General features: G+C 45.3%; 3 protein-coding genes across 4 annotated transcripts; 1 reads left to right on the top strand and 2 right to left on the bottom strand.

The window, feature by feature from the left end:
• Window positions 1-464: 464 nt before the first annotated feature.
• Window positions 465-6,212, bottom strand: LOC111071513 (serine/threonine-protein phosphatase 6 regulatory subunit 3). The gene is made up of 11 exons (XM_022362912.2): window positions 5,879-6,212; window positions 5,550-5,767; window positions 5,279-5,478; window positions 4,881-5,205; window positions 4,511-4,824; window positions 4,315-4,453; window positions 4,133-4,251; window positions 3,474-4,062; window positions 3,351-3,415; window positions 2,203-3,285; window positions 465-2,137 (listed from the first exon to the last, which is right to left on the bottom strand). Exons 2-11 carry the CDS (start codon window positions 5,607-5,609, stop codon window positions 1,996-1,998), a joined length of 3,036 nt encoding a protein of 1,011 aa, XP_022218604.1. The 5' UTR covers window positions 5,610-5,767; window positions 5,879-6,212; the 3' UTR covers window positions 465-1,995.
• Window positions 6,213-6,982: 770 nt separating this feature from the next.
• LOC111071531 (zinc finger protein 91) lies at window positions 6,983-9,900 on the top strand. Its single transcript, XM_022362937.2, has 3 exons — window positions 6,983-7,970; window positions 8,030-8,643; window positions 8,714-9,900. The coding sequence occupies exons 1-3, from the start codon at window positions 7,064-7,066 to the stop codon at window positions 9,800-9,802; spliced, it is 2,610 nt and encodes an 869-aa protein (XP_022218629.2). The 5' UTR covers window positions 6,983-7,063; the 3' UTR covers window positions 9,803-9,900.
• On the bottom strand, window positions 9,891-14,566 carry LOC111071530 (E3 ubiquitin-protein ligase SHPRH). 2 transcript variants are annotated; one of them, XM_022362935.2, is made up of 10 exons: window positions 14,250-14,566; window positions 13,028-14,190; window positions 12,248-12,966; window positions 11,623-12,175; window positions 11,393-11,552; window positions 10,943-11,328; window positions 10,752-10,867; window positions 10,460-10,688; window positions 10,239-10,399; window positions 9,891-10,176 (listed from the first exon to the last, which is right to left on the bottom strand). In XM_022362935.2, exons 1-10 carry the CDS (start codon window positions 14,407-14,409, stop codon window positions 10,020-10,022), a joined length of 3,804 nt encoding a protein of 1,267 aa, XP_022218627.2. In that variant the 5' UTR covers window positions 14,410-14,566; the 3' UTR covers window positions 9,891-10,019. The 2 variants fall into 2 exon arrangements, with proteins under 2 accessions (XP_022218627.2, XP_022218628.2); XM_022362936.2 differs by having other exon boundaries at window positions 11,393-11,549.
• Between the last annotated feature and the right edge of the window lie 379 nt (window positions 14,567-14,945).

Raw genomic sequence — 14,945 nt, 5'->3', positions numbered from 1 at the left:
ACACGTTGTTTAAATTAAGTTTGCTTTATCAAATACCCTGCAACTTCATTTAATTATCACAGTTTTTCATCAGAGATAGTTTAAACGTTTTCATTTCATTTTTTTTCTCATTATTTTCTTATATTTTGTTTTTTCTTGTTCATTGTTTTATGCAAAAATAAAAAGCAAGCAAATGGAAATTTGTGCAAAAATATTCTACATTAGTATTTTTTTACTTCTCTACTTCAAACAGGTTCTCCAATCAATCAATCGGCAAACGAAAATTACTTTTCTTTTGGGGAATGTGGGGCTGGGATTCGGTTATTGTTTCACACGTCTCTGCCTGCTGATATGCTGCCCGCTTTTCTCTCTTTTTTTCACTTATCTTAAAAATTAATCTACATTCTCTAGATGAAATATTCATTTTTTTTTTGTGATTTTTCTTTGTTTTTCTTTTGTTTTTTCTCGTGTAAAACAAACATCAATTTTACTTTTAAAGTAGTTTTTTGTTTTTATTTTTAAACATAATTAAGATTTAATTATTTGGAAGCGAAAGATGGCATATTTGTATTTCTTCATTTTCATTTGTTTTTGTTTTTTTTTTAGTTTTTCTTCTCTGTATTTTGTTTTTGATTCGCATAAACATTTTCCAGCGACAACTTGAATAGAAATATAAATAAAAACAATACACAAAAGTAAGTAAATGTAAATTTAAAATGTCTTCTTGGAAAGTCTTCATTTGAAATTCTCGTTTTCTGGGTGGAGGAAGGTAGGCGAATAAAACATCGAATCTATAGGCAGGTGCTAGGGAGGAGGTTGCTTGTAGAGGTTGTAGTGTGTGTGTATATATCGGGGGTGTACATTGTTCCATATTCAGACAAATGCTTGCTGTTTCTTTGCTTCTTTTGTTTTCTGGTTTTTTCAGTTATTTCTATTGCTTCTGTTTCTTATTCTCTCATCTCATTTTGTAGTTTCTTTCAGTGTGATTTTTGTACTTTCGACAAAGAATATTTTTTGGTTATACCGATTTGTATAGAAACAAAGTCATAATGGCAAAAGACATAAGTATATATGTATGTAGTCATATACCTCATTAATACATAATGCGTACTTTTTTGTGCTTGCAGCATGTGGTGAGTGTGTGTATGTGTGTGAGTGTGTGTGAGTGAGTGTGAGCGTATGGTGTATTGAATGTTTTGGTATTTTGGCATTGCTTGTGCTTCGTTTCGTTTTCATTCAATAAAATATTCGCTCGCACAAGTTCTCACCCACGAATATTCAACAATACAGATGTGTATTTGTGTGTAGGTGTTGGTGTGTAAATATATATATATATTATATGTATGTATGTATAGATTATCCACGAAATACAAATACAAAACTATTCATACGACATTAGTTGTTGCATGGTGAATTTTGGTACTTTAAGTAATGCTCATTCGTTGCCTAACACATTGAGAGTATTGAAAGTAGAAGCACTAAGACGACAGACTAATACAAGTACAATTACAAGTACAAACAAAATACAATTCACTTAATTAGGAAGCGTGAAAGAAGTTACAAATTAAAAAAAATAATTGGCAATACGAGCGAGGAGCAGAAGGATTCAACAATAAACGTTTTCATTCACTTTTAAAACAGTTTTTTTTTTCTTTTTTTCCATTTTCATTTCCATTTTGGTTTTGTTTTGGGCGGGTTTCGGCCTTTTGCTAATGCACAAATCGTTTCTTGTACTTTTGCAGCCTGTTTTTGTTGTGTATATAATATATATACATAGGTATATATATATATATATATAGACGTGTCTATGCATGTACGTATAAGTAGTAGTATGTGGTATATATTCATATAAATATGTTGCATATGCATGATTATGTTTGTATGTATGTATACGAAATGACCAAAGAGCAAATCAAAGGCATTTTTACAAATTGTCGTCGACACATTTTATGCTATACAAATTGCAGATTTGATGATGAGTGCGTGTTTATTTGGGTGTGTGGTGAGTGAACGTATCTATGTGGTGTGTGTTGCAATCTCAACATTGTTCGTCTTGTTGGCACTGGCGGCCGTCAGCTTCTGTTGCTCCGCTGTTGTGATGTTGCTGTCCTCATGGGCATCCACATTGTTACTGCTGCTGTTGTCATTGGCATGATTGCTGCAACAAGAAACAAGAGATGATAATATGTGAATTTCGGATACAATCGACTTGCAGCTGCTTACAATTCGTTCACTTTGCTGGTGGGTCCATTCGAAATGGGCGTGGTATGCTCCTCCGTTTGGCGATCGCCACCCAAGGGCTTGGTCCACATGCCCTCATCGTCCTCGTAATCATCCTCGCCATCCAACAGCACCGACTGCAGTCGCGTAACAATCGATGTGGCCTCCACCACGCTCGCCTCGCTCGCTAGCTTATCGCTGGAGGCCTTCTCCACATTGGCGTTATTGTCATACTCAGCCTGTTGATCGTCGCTGGAAGCATTATCTGGGACAGTTTTGGGGCTCATGGGCTCATCATCATCGTCATCATTGTGCGCGTGTGATTCTTTCTCATCACCGATCAAAGCCGGAGTGGGTGCCAGAACCTCCGGCACTGATTGCGATTCCTCATCCACGTCCACGGGCGGCCGTGATGTGGGCATCCCCAGGTCGCTGCCAAAGGTGCTAAAGTGCGCATCGAAGTCGGCAAAGTTATGCGTATTGAATTCCGTTCCCCAGTTCTCGGTGCCAGTGTTGACCTGTGCAGATGCACCGGGAATGTCCGAGAATTGTACATCCATGTCCCAGGGATCGGCCAGATTGCTCAGCGTGATCGAGTTCTTTGTGAACATGCCGTGGCCATGGCCATCGCCGGCGCCCGAATGGGTGCCCTGCTCGTCTTCGTCATCATCCTCGTCGTCGATGTTGCGACCGAATTGAAATAGATTCTGATCATTGTCCATGGTAAAGACAATGTCCTGCAACGTGTTGTCCAGATCACTGTATCCCATATTGCTGTACGACAGCGTTCCAATGTCCCAGCTGTTGGTCTCGCCCAGATAGTCCTTCGAGCCGCCCGCATTGTAATCGTGATCTTCGTGCGGATTGCAGTTGGCCAACATCTGGTTCTGCTGCTTCGCTGCAAGCGTGAATTCGCCAGTTTCCGCATCGATGAGCGACTGCCAGAGCTGCTGCTCGGCCTCGTCCCTGAGGCTGGTGACCATCAAGGCAGCGATATGTTCAGATTCAGATATACAATTTGTAATATGACGAAGAATTTTGATGAGATGCCCCATGTAGCCCAGTCGACGTCCCTTTTCCACAGATCTAGAGTCGGAATATCATGTCGTTAGGGATAAACGCTTCTCAAACGGATCACTGTGAATACTTACTGCGCCTGCGCATTGTGCTGCCAAAAGTCAATCAACTTGGAGACCAAGTGACAGTTTACAATCAACTGAAAGGAGCGCCAAAATTATAACATGAACTGGACAAGACCTTCATGTGCAACTTACATGCGTTTGCATCTCTGAGGGCAGGGCATTGGGCGCTTCCTTGGTCTTGTCCAGATCATTGAGCGTTGGTTCGCTCTCCGGCTGATCTGCTGCAAGCGGCAGCTCCCCTCCATCATCCCCCAAATTGTTCTCCACATGATTCTCCTGCACGGTTGACGCCGCTGCTTCCTCATCGGCGGGCACTACAGTTTTCTGCGGTTCTGGTTCTTCTGGTTGCTCCTGCTTAGCTTCCTGGATGGTGGCTGGTGTCTGATCATCGACCTGGACTGCCGCTTCCTGCGCAGCTGCCACTTCGATTTCGATGTCACCATCCTGATCCGGATTGTTCTCACCCTCCTCCCGCTTATAGTCGTTCAAGGCATTCTTTAACTCAACGTCAAACTCCTCCTCGGTGACCTTCAGAAAGGCGTTGATCAGGCAATCGGCGGTGAAGAAGTCGGTGGCCTCCGTAGACGCCGTATTGTTGTTGGACAGCTCATTGTAGAACACCATGTGGAGGGCCTTTTCCGTTTCGGTGTGCAAAAAGTTGTTCCAGCAATACTGTTTGAAATACTCCAGCAGCAAACTAAAGTATTCCGTTGCGCAGATCCTGAAGGAATAAAAAAATAATGGAGACTGTAATCATTGAAGTACGGACGCGTGCAAGTTCCACAGCTTACGCCTGTTGAATGCTCTCGTGTTTGGTCTCCAGCAGGGCAGTGAACACACGACACACTTGAAGACGTGTCTTGCCAAAGGGGGGCGTCAACACAGCCGCTGTGGTCTCAATTGTGGATTTCTGCGAGGCAATACATGGAATATAAAACTTTGCTTTCATTTAAATTGCAGTGTAGAAACTCACCGCAGGCGGGTTCTTGAGCACATGAACGAATTCTTGTAGGCGTGGTGCCATCACAGTGATCACAGTCTCCTGCACTTCCTGATGGAATTCTCGTTCTCGCTTCTGCAGCAAACGCTGACGATCAGAATTGGGCTCATCTCTGTGAAAGAAGGCGGTGATAGAAACGAATCAGTGATCAAGGGTCACGGCGACTTACGTGAATGTAATTGGCTTGATAAGCGTAAGTACAACCGATATTCCTGATAAGATGGCGCTCTCTTGAGCGTTTGGTTCCAAAATCACATTTAACAAGGCTTCAATTGTATCAGCAGATTCAATGGTTTTCAATATGGGATTCGAGCCATCAAAGGCCGGCTCAAATGAATCGTTCTCCTGCTCGGTTTGACGCATTAGGCGCCCTTGGTTAATAAGATCACAGAAAAAGTCGGCAACATTTGCATGTTTATCGGTTTCTTGAGGATTACGCAATATTGCAATCAGTCTCTCCACAATTTTATCTTCAGTTAGCCACTAGCAAAAAATATATATATTTAAGTATTTAAAAATAATTATGAGGATTTGCTCACTTCGAATAGGTTTCGCTTGAGTTGACCACCCTCGATGTCCTTCATCATTTGCATTATTAGATCAGGTATGACCGGTGTGTCAAAGTGTTTGCAAATGAAATCCAAAAAGGTCTTCTGCGATTTAATATACTCCAGGAGTTGTAGGCACATGTGTTGATACGAAAACCAATCTTGTTCAGGCTTTTTGGTAAAGAGCATGCTAAACGTTTTGCTAAAAAACGACGACAGCAATGGATTTAACGGTGGTTCCTTTTCCAGATATGAATACAGCTGCTGGATTGTGTCCGCATCGGACAGAAGCTTCTCATCAAGGGACGGTAGGCCGCTATTTGTAATGATTAAAATCGTGTAATTAATGGGCCAGAGAGAGAGAGATGGAAATGGGACTGACTACTTACAGTGTGAGTATCTCACAGGACATGTTTGCGTAGCGAAAACGCTGTACCATGGGCAGATCATCAGAAGGTTCAGTTGTGATTAGCTCAACCAGACGCCTGATCACATCGGCACGTGTAAAATAGTTCACGAGAGTTTTCTTTTGCGTTTTGCACTCTTGCAGTATGTCCTCCTCATCTAGAAATTCCTCCAGCTTTGAATTCTGTGCGTGGGGTGAGTAGAGTAGAAAACGGAGATGGAGACGCTGCAGGTGGCCGGCCGACACACACTTACCTCCTTCTCTAGTAACGCCTCTATATTCGCTGAGGGCGCATAACCCTTGTCCCAAAACATTTTTCGCACGAACGTCTTGGCGGTGACACTTTCAGGCGGGGGGGAACAAGAATTTTATTTCGGAAGCTTGTTAGCTTTTGTTTTGCTTTGCGAGCTTCACTACTCTCTTGGATATATTTTGCCCGAAGAATTTATTGTAACGTAGCATACACTGAGCACTTCGGGGGGCAAGAGTAAAGGGCAGTAAGTCAATTAAAACGAAAACTCTGCCGACTCGCACAAAGTAATGCGTAAATTTTGTAATTATGCTAAGCAGGTTACACACATACACTATAATTTAACGCAAGGATGATTTTTGGCTTGTTGGCTGCTTTCGATTTGTGCGGGGTATCGCTGCGGCCACAATTACGAGTATGTTTGACTTTCTATCACGATTTACTGCAGTTTAGATTGTTTTTCGTCCGAAAAAACCACGCTAAAATTTTCTTCTCTGCTTTTGTGTGCAAAACATTCGATATAATAATATCGACTGCACCAGCGTTATCGAATGCTATCGAATAAGTATGGGTGTTCATGAAACTGAATTAATTTTGATGAATTTAAAGAATTTAAATTGATTTCTTAATTTTTGTGTGTGTTTGACACAGGGTTCTGAACTAAACAATTTGAGTCAAAACACATGAATTGTCTGTGGCAGATCAGCTTCGATATAGATATGGATATCCTGGTGCTTGACCCTGCCCATATAATTTCCGATGTAATATTTTAAATATTTGACATATTTGGCATATTTTCCATCAAAAGACCATTAATGAAATCCAATTTTATGAATAATCAAATAGAAATGAATACCTAAAATAAGCGAATCTTATGGTATTTATCGTATAAAATTATATGATCAGTGCTGAGGGCTCGAGTAATTAGTATTTTACTAACTCGAAAATCAAAATCGGGGAAATGGATCCATTTGAGAACATATTCTTCGGTATATTTACGGTTTATTTTAGGTATTTTTCTGAGGGTCTGACTGTATATCTTATCCATAAATCCGCGGTCACACTGGTACTCGAAAAATCTCCTTCTGACTAGAGCTGCAAAATCATCGATGGTGGAAACATCGATTTTTTAAAACATCGAAGAAACCACCATATCAAAATCGAGGAATATCAACTTTGAATGTTAAAAAAAAAACAATCGATACTATCGTAATGGTATCGGGCTCAAATAATTATAAAAAAAACCATTGAAACCTTTTAGATGCCACCTGTCGATTTGTTTAGAAATGTGTCTTCGTATTTTATAGCAGCCAATCCAAACATATCAAAAGCGCAACGACTGTAGCTCTATACTATCATAACAGTCGAAAAACCGTCGATAGTAGAGGCTAGCAGTAAAAATCGATACTATCGATAGTGCCCTCGATAGTGGTTTGACACCTCTATTGCAGCCCTTCTGACGCTTTTTTTCTGAAATATAAATATAAATATTGGCCAACACGGTGAAGCGGTGGCATAATGGATGAGGGGGCTCAGTACTCCATACAGGCGGTGTGCCGCATTTGTCTGCAGCACTTGCAGAACGATGCCGCCTACGATCTGTTCCTGGTCCCAGGTCTGGCCAAAAAACTGTGCGTCTGCACTCCTCTGTCTGTGGATCAGCAGGATGGATATCCCAATAAAATGTGCACCAGCTGCTACGGCCGGCTGAACGAGACGCACGAGTTCCAGAAGCTGTGCGTGGAGTCGGTGCAGAAGTTCCAGGACATGGTGGCCAATAATGTCTTCTGCGTCGTCGCCACGGGCTCGCAGATTAAGAATTTTGATGTTCTGAATGTGACCGGACACGAGGGGGAACTGGTGGGGGAGGAGGAGGATCGCATCAACTTTGATCCCCTGTTGGACCACAAGATGGAGCTGATTGAGAATGAGGAGGACGTGTTCAAGATGCTGGAGCATGTTGACAAGGAGGCCGAGGAGGCGGAAAAGGAGGTCAAGCAAGACGCTGATGACGATCATTTGATGGGGATATTTGCCGACGACTCTTCGACTGAGAGTGGCGGCAGTGACATCGATGAAGACGTGGACTTTCAACCCAACAGCAGTGATGGCGATGACGACGTGCCCCTGTCGCAGCGTCTGCGAGTGACTCCACGCCAATCGTCCAAGGCCAGTACCAAGAAATCCACCGCTACAGACGTCAAGGAAGAGGAGGAGTACTTGTCGGGATCGGAAGCTGACGAGGACGGCGACAGCTCGAGGTCCAAACGTAGGAGGATTCCACCCAGCGAACGTCACCTGCATCGCATAATCGATTGCCATATCTGCCACCAGAAGTTCAAGAAGGCCATCCGCTACGAAGAGCACATGAAGCATCACAACGATCTCCTGCCCTTCCAGTGCAAGGTGGAAACCTGCAGGAAAGGTAATCCTCTCCAGCAATCACTCTTAAAAAGGAATATTCTGTAACATTTGAACTTGCAGGTTTTACAACGGCAGGCGGCCTACGCCTCCACATAGACCATGCCCACACCGAACTGTCTGAGGTCCACACGTGCAGCGTCGATGGCTGTGGGAAGAGTTTCCCGCGCATACGCCTGCTCACGTTCCACATGAAAAAGGTGCACAATATAGCAAAGTCGGCGGCTCCGCCACGCGACTATCCCTGCACGGAGTGCGAGAAGATATTCCGCTGTCCCATGGCCCTGAAGAAGCACATGTACAAGCACGACGGCAAGGAGCTGCCCTTCCCCTGCAACATCTGCGGCAAGCGGTTCGTGATCAACAGCGCCCTCAAGGATCATCTGATGCGGCATGCGGGCATCAAGAACTATGTGTGTCCCTACTGCGGTGTGGGCAAGACGACGCGCCAGGAGTGGAACACCCACATCCTGACTCACACCCAGGAGAAGAAGTTCAAGTGCCATATATGCGAGCATGCCTCCCACAATAAGCAGAGCCTGGCCAACCACATTAAGATCGTCCACGAAAAGATCAAGAACTATGCCTGCCAGTACTGTGGCAAGACGTTCGGCAAGTCGCATGCCTGCAAGATCCACGAGATGACACACACGGGAGAGAAGCGCTGCGAGTGTAAGGTAACAGAGAGAGAGAGAGGGAGATCCTCCAAAGTATCCTCTCAACTGAAAGTTTTTTCATTAATTTCAGGTCTGTGGCAAGAAGTTCCTCTATCCAAAGAGTCTAACGAAGCATTTGAAGACGCACGAGAAGCGGGTACTTCGCGCCATTGAGACCTATCGCCAAAGGCAGGTGGAGATGGGCGAGGCAGGACCCGGGGATCCGGTGGAGAACACCGAAGATGTTATGGGAGTGCCGGCCGCAGTTGGAACCGAAACGAGTGCAGTTGGAGAGGCAGTAATGTCACAGAACGCCGCCGATGAGCTGCTCAAAGTTTGTGCTGAATCGGTGGCCACCATACCCAAGGATCCGCGTCGCGTCCAACGCGTGGACATTTCCCAGTTGGCGGGCACTGCTGTCAATCCCATATCTTCGGTGTCGGTGCCATCGTGGTCCCCGCAAGAAGTGAACTTCACCAAGAAGGAGGGCAAGCACATTTGTCCGGGCTGTGGGCAGGGCTTCAACAACATTGGCAACATGAAGAGACACTACAAGATCATCCACGAAAAGGTCAAGGACTTTGCCTGCCGCTTCTGCCCGAAGCGGTTTGCAAAGGCCCAGACACTGCGCCACCACGAATGGATCCACACGGGGGAGAAGCCGTTTGAGTGCAAGACCTGCGGCACCCATTTCCGCCAGGAGACGGCCCTCAAGCGGCATCAGCGAACCCACGAGAACCGCCCGCCTGTCATTTCCTCGAAGTTCTATGCGGCCCGCGAGGAACTGGAGGAGCAGGAGCGCAGCAAAAGGGAGGCCAAACGCAAGGCGGAGGCAAAGCGCAAGGAGATCGCCGACGCGGCCAAGGAGCAGCTGTCATCGCTGCACAAACTGGAGACGACCGACAGGAATCTGCACTCTTACGACGAGTACCAAGAGGCTGCCGCTGAGCGGGCAGCTGCTTCCGCCGAGCTGCAGGCCCAGCAGTTCGAGGAGAACGAGGTGAAACGGCGGGCAGACGAGGAGCGGCGCAAGATCCAGGAGGCTGCCTACGAGCAGCTACAAAGACTGCAGCAGCAGCAGGAGATCGACAAGGTGCAGACCTCCTACGATGGCTACTACGCGCAAAAAGCGCACGCGGATGGCACCAGCCTCGATACCCTAAAAATGGATCATGTGTGAGCGGGAAGAGGAGCGGAGCGCAGCCAAACGTTAAACGTTGCTCTGGGGGTTGGGAAGGGGAATCAAATACTAATGTAAATGTTTTTTACGAACAGCAATAATACTTGTATATTCATTATACAAAATAAGTGGGGGAATGTAGTCATATAAACATTCTGTTTAAATATCTAGTTTCTTAAATGTTTATAATTAATAGAATACCAATAACGGACCCATTCTACTTCAGTACGAATAGCTTCTTTAAGCTGTCCAGCGTCATATTGCCCAGATCCCAGTGAGTGCCAAAGGTTTCGCTGTCATCCGCTGATGTGATTAGCGTCAAAATATTCTCCTCGATCGTGCCATTCATTACAAATCGGTGTACTGTCGTGGCTCTACAGCAGGCAAGACAAAAGATTAAATATGGAACACGAACTAGAACAGAAGCAGAACTCACTTTGTTTGGCCGAAGCGATGTATACGGCCAATGGCCTGCCGTTCGTCGCCAGGATTCAGGATTGGCTCCACCAAAAACACATGTGTGGCCTCGATTAGATTAAGACCCTTAGAGCCACGCGACAAAGGCATTAGCAGGCAGGTAACATTATTTTCAGTGCTCTAAAGGAGAGTCACGTGAGAGTGGGATGGATAATCATACTTTAAGCACTCGCAACCAACCTTAAACTCCTCGAGATCCTTGTTACTGCACTTGCGATACTCAATCCCATTCAATTTGAGGGCAGTCGAAATGTGCTCGAGTATCGGCTGCCATTGGGAGAAGATGAGTATCTTTTCCTTATTACCCGCAGCCGAAATCTTGAGTATCAATTCCACCATGCAGGCAATTTTCGTTGAAAAGTTTCCAACGATCGATTTGGTCTCCCCAGGACGAATGGAATGATAAAGCCTTTAAAACGGAAAGCGACAGTCAGATAAATATTTATGATGAGATTGGGAAATCATATCTTACTGTGGCGAAACCTGCCGACAGGTCGGACACTTGGTGCGGCCCTCGTACGTTATTTTCTTTTTCATGACGTCCAGACAGTGTTTGCAAATGAAGTGGCCGCAAACCATCATCACATACTGCAAGAGAGTGCATTTATCAGAGACTATAGAACATTTGAATCTGATATTTATGTGATTTATGATTATATTTACTCGGGAATCCTCATCGGTCTGGCAAATGGGACAGACTTTGGCGCTCTTGTCCTCCTTTAAATGCTTTAAATATTTGAGGCGTCCACACAGCCGCGCAAAGTTGAGCTGTGACATGTCCAGATTGCTCAGATTCGCCTCCAAATGCTCAGCGACCTCACCCCTCAAGATGCGATAATTTGACTGTTCTTTGGGATCAGCGGTTAGCTGAATGCGCATCTTGCACATTTCCAGCTCATCGAATGACTTCACCATATACTCCACCTCGATCCAGTACTTGGCCATTGCTTTGGCCAGACCCTGGAGGCTGGAGAGAAAATCCAATTGGACTTTACATTCGTCACGGTAGTCCCTGAACTCTGGTTTTCCGCGCACGAATGTTAAGATTACTGAAACGAAACCGATACATAATTAGGTGAAGCCCAATTGGATTAAGGCGGATTCCCACTGTACTTTTTATAAGAGCGATCATCGTGCTGGGCTTCTCCAACCCTTCGTTTTCGTCGTTTTCTTTGTCAAACAGCTCACATTCGAATTTATGAAGGGTCTCACGTATCTTGCACAGGCGACAAGTGCGTGGCTTTTTCGGTTTCTTTTTATCATCATCATCCTGCTGGGGAAAAGTCACACGAAAGCTACAACTTTAAGCTGCAAAATATATCTTTTTCGAGTTTAGCACTCACCAAAATCTCAGCGAGATGACAATCGGAAACTTGGCCAATGAAATTCGTGATGTCAGCCGCTAGGGCATCTCCCGCCTGGACTGTTGAAACAGCACGACCAATGATATCCTTTAGATACTCGAATTCCTCAATTAAATTTGTCTTGAGATCTTCGAAACGCCCATGCCACATTTCAAGATCATAAAGGATGCCCCATACGGTGTCGACATGTGCGAATTTATCAGCAGAGATATTCTGCCTGATGAACTCCTCGCGCACCTTGTTCCAAATGGCAACGTGGAGGGAAGGCTCGTGGTGGACCACCGTGGACATAAATTCGACTATGTCACTGAACTGATCATTCAAGTTGTGACATTCAGTTATCTTCGACTGGTAGGCATTGTCAGCCGATTGGAGAACTTTGGAGGTGTCGTCCAGATACTTCCACTCTAACGCTTTCATCTGTGCTTGATAGGTGGTCACCTCGATTTCGGATATCTTGTCCTGAGGTGCAGCCAGAGTGTTGGCTTCCAGAATGTTGTAGAGAGCATGAATCTGGAGTACACTGTCCACGCTGTAACAAAGAAAACATTGTGCTATATGATATGGATCTATTAACACTAAGAAGCTGCAGCTACTGTCTTACGATATGTTGTCTTTGTTGTAGTCCGCGGCTAGTTTCAGCAGGAGCTTGTACTGCGTAATGGCCATGCTGTAACGTTTGCGTATAAAGAATATGGCCGCCGTCCCATTGTACGAGGAGGCCCAGCTGCGAAGCTCCTTCTTGCATTCGGTCTCGTTGTTGGTTATCAGATGGTCTAGGAGATCCTGCGGATCCAGAAAGTTCGAGGCGTGTACATTGTTGTTGTTGTGCACGAAGGGCACGGAACAGGTCTTGCGTATGTGCAGAAATGGTTTTAGGATGCTGCGCAGCAGCTGCGAAGAAATGGCCGCCAGCCGGGCGCTGTTGTCATCGTTGTGATGCGTATTCTTGGCCACTTCCTTGCGGAACTGATCGTGGCACTTGTCGTGCTCCTCGCTATAATACAGAGCCTCCACATTGCTAAGCTCCAGGCGATGCACAACTTCCGTTTGCGGCGGAATACCCAGTTCGTGATTCACCTTCGACATGCAGGTCCGCCACAAGCTGTGCTCCAGCAGATCCAGCAATGGCTTTGGATTGTGATTCAGCTGGAAGGACTTGTCCACAGTCTGCCAGGCAGCCGGTGGCTGGCAGGCCTCATTGAAGCCAACGAACTGCAAGAGTGGCGGCAGATCGTCAATGGTTCCAGTGACGGCCCAACGATTTACGGCCGGCAGCATACGCACCATTTCCGCCGCCTGTGAGGTGTTGCTTTCCACCATCTAATAAAGAGAAAATACATTTATAACATTCGGAAAGAGGTGCTGGGGTCTTCTGTCATACCTGAGCCTCGTCCAAGCAGACACGCCACCAGTTGACCATTAGAAGCGGACAGCTCGGACGCATATAGCGCTGTTGGTGGCGCATCTGGCGATCGGACTTGTAGTCCGCTGTGTGATAAATCTCATTGCGAAGGATGAGATAATCTGTGAGCACAACATCGTACTTGGCCAGATCCAGGGGACTGTACCACGTGCCAGAGTGCAGACCGGGATACAGAAGGACCTTTAAGGCTGGCGAAATGTGCTTCTTCATCTCGTTGAACCACTGCATCTTGATGGCATTGGGCGAGACTATGATGGTGGTTCCGGACTCGACCAGGTGCGTGTTTCCCATGTCTCCCAGTTCCGACCAACAGCTGGGACACACATATGGGGGATCATTCGCATCCTGCTGGACACTGCGACTCATGCACCGCTCGTGCTGCCACAGTCGGCATTTGCTGCACTGGATCCGTATGCCCTTTTTTTTGGTGCAGATACAAAAGAGATCGTCCTGCAGTCGCTGCTGCTTCCGAGGCACGTTTTCGTCGACGCTCTCAAGAAGTTCTAGCCAGTATTTGTTGTTGAATGTGCCCTTAACTCTGGGATTGAGCATCAGCATGGCCAGGAACTCCACCGTCTTGCCCAAGCCCATTTCATCCGCCAGAATGCCACCCGGAGGCAAAGCTATCTTTTGCAGTTCCTCCTGAAACGGATAGAACTCGAGACAGTAGTCATGCTTGACCACGCGTGTATGCCCATCCACCGCCAGGAGGATGGAGTAGTTTCCAGTAAATTCATTCAACTCCTGCTCGCGACTCAGCATCCAGCAGACGCTGCGCTCTTGGTATTTGCGCAACCTCGACTGGAAGCAGTCTGGTAGATTTAACGGCTTGTCCTTGCCCTCTCGCACCTTCTGGTGTCGGTCGTAGAGTGCGTCGAATAGCTTCGTTGTCACATACGTTTTGAGGGGCCGTTGATAGATCTTCTCCTGCTCGGCCACTACAAAATCCAGGCTGGTCTCCAGCCTAAAATTTTTGAACACAATCGGCAATAGTGTGGCACCCATTTCCATGTCAAGCGGACAGACTTTAGCGTGAGATACCTTCTGCAACAGCACCAAAATCCATTTGCCATCTTTTTTGATGGCTTTGAAGACCAACTTTCGGGGACGCAGGGCTTCGCCTGCAAATGCGTGAATGAGAATCATTCATTTTGCATTAAATTACACTAACACAACTTACACTTTTTGATGCATTCTATGAGTATCTCTGCATGAGTGTTCTCTGCAAAGCAGTCCATTAGTTGCCAACCTTTTTTGGCATACATGAATTGTGATGGTTCGCAGACACATTCTGCTTCAATTTCATTTGCAATTTCGCATAAAACAATGGGAGCATTCATGCTTTAATTCGGTGGTTAACACGGCTCTAACATTGACTCTATTTGAACAGAGTCTCGTGAGCTCTGCGAACTGTTGAAGAAATCTTGCAAACTTTAGTTTTAGCGGAATTTAGCGAAATTTGTGCATGTTTATGGATATAGTGGAGTTTAGAGATGCTAAATTTATATTTTATAAATATATCGATATGCATTTGATGGCTGATAATATATTTGTAAGTAATATTGTGTTCGACTGGCTATAATAATTATATGGGTATATTTGTTTTTAACATGTAATCATGTATATTTTTTTTTATATGTATATTAACTATATATAATCAGGGCAAATCGACTCTATTTTTATTTTATTTCACGTCAAAAAATCATCTACCCGCGAATTTAGACTAGACATCGATACACAGGGTAGCTGTAGCTGCTTAAAAATATTATCGGTACTTTTGTGCGATAGGCGGAACGAATTCGGCGTTTTAATTTGAAATCACAACTATGGATTATAAAACCAGAAGTTGATGTCAGTTCAACTTTCTTCATCTTAT

Source organism: Drosophila obscura, unplaced genomic scaffold, assembly GCF_018151105.1.
Source record: "Drosophila obscura isolate BZ-5 IFL unplaced genomic scaffold, ASM1815110v1 contig_1, whole genome shotgun sequence".
NCBI lineage: Eukaryota > Metazoa > Arthropoda > Insecta > Diptera > Drosophilidae > Drosophila > Drosophila obscura.
The sequence above is the reverse complement of the archived record's forward strand: the minus strand, read 5'-3'. Positions and strand labels throughout refer to the sequence as shown.

Coding starts and splice junctions, on each gene's coding strand:
- LOC111071531 (XM_022362937.2), top strand. CDS start 7,064: ATGGATGAGGGGGCTCAGTACTCCATACAGGCGGTGTGCCGCATTTGT. Junction 7,971..8,029: donor GGTGGAAACCTGCAGGAAAG/GTAATCCTCTCC, acceptor TTGAACTTGCAG/GTTTTACAACGGCAGGCGGC. Junction 8,644..8,713: donor AGAAGCGCTGCGAGTGTAAG/GTAACAGAGAGA, acceptor CATTAATTTCAG/GTCTGTGGCAAGAAGTTCCT.
- LOC111071530 (XM_022362935.2), bottom strand. CDS start 14,409: ATGAATGCTCCCATTGTTTTATGCGAAATTGCAAATGAAATTGAAGCA. Junction 12,967..13,027: donor TCTGCTTGGACGAGGCTCAG/GTATGACAGAAG, acceptor TCTCTTTATTAG/ATGGTGGAAAGCAACACCTC. Junction 10,177..10,238: donor CATCGCTTCGGCCAAACAAA/GTGAGTTCTGCT, acceptor TGCCTGCTGTAG/AGCCACGACAGTACACCGAT.
- LOC111071513 (XM_022362912.2), bottom strand. CDS start 5,609: ATGTTTTGGGACAAGGGTTATGCGCCCTCAGCGAATATAGAGGCGTTA. Junction 5,479..5,549: donor AGGCGTTACTAGAGAAGGAG/GTAAGTGTGTGT, acceptor CCCCACGCACAG/AATTCAAAGCTGGAGGAATT. Junction 2,138..2,202: donor ACCAGCAAAGTGAACGAATT/GTAAGCAGCTGC, acceptor TTCTTGTTGCAG/CAATCATGCCAATGACAACA.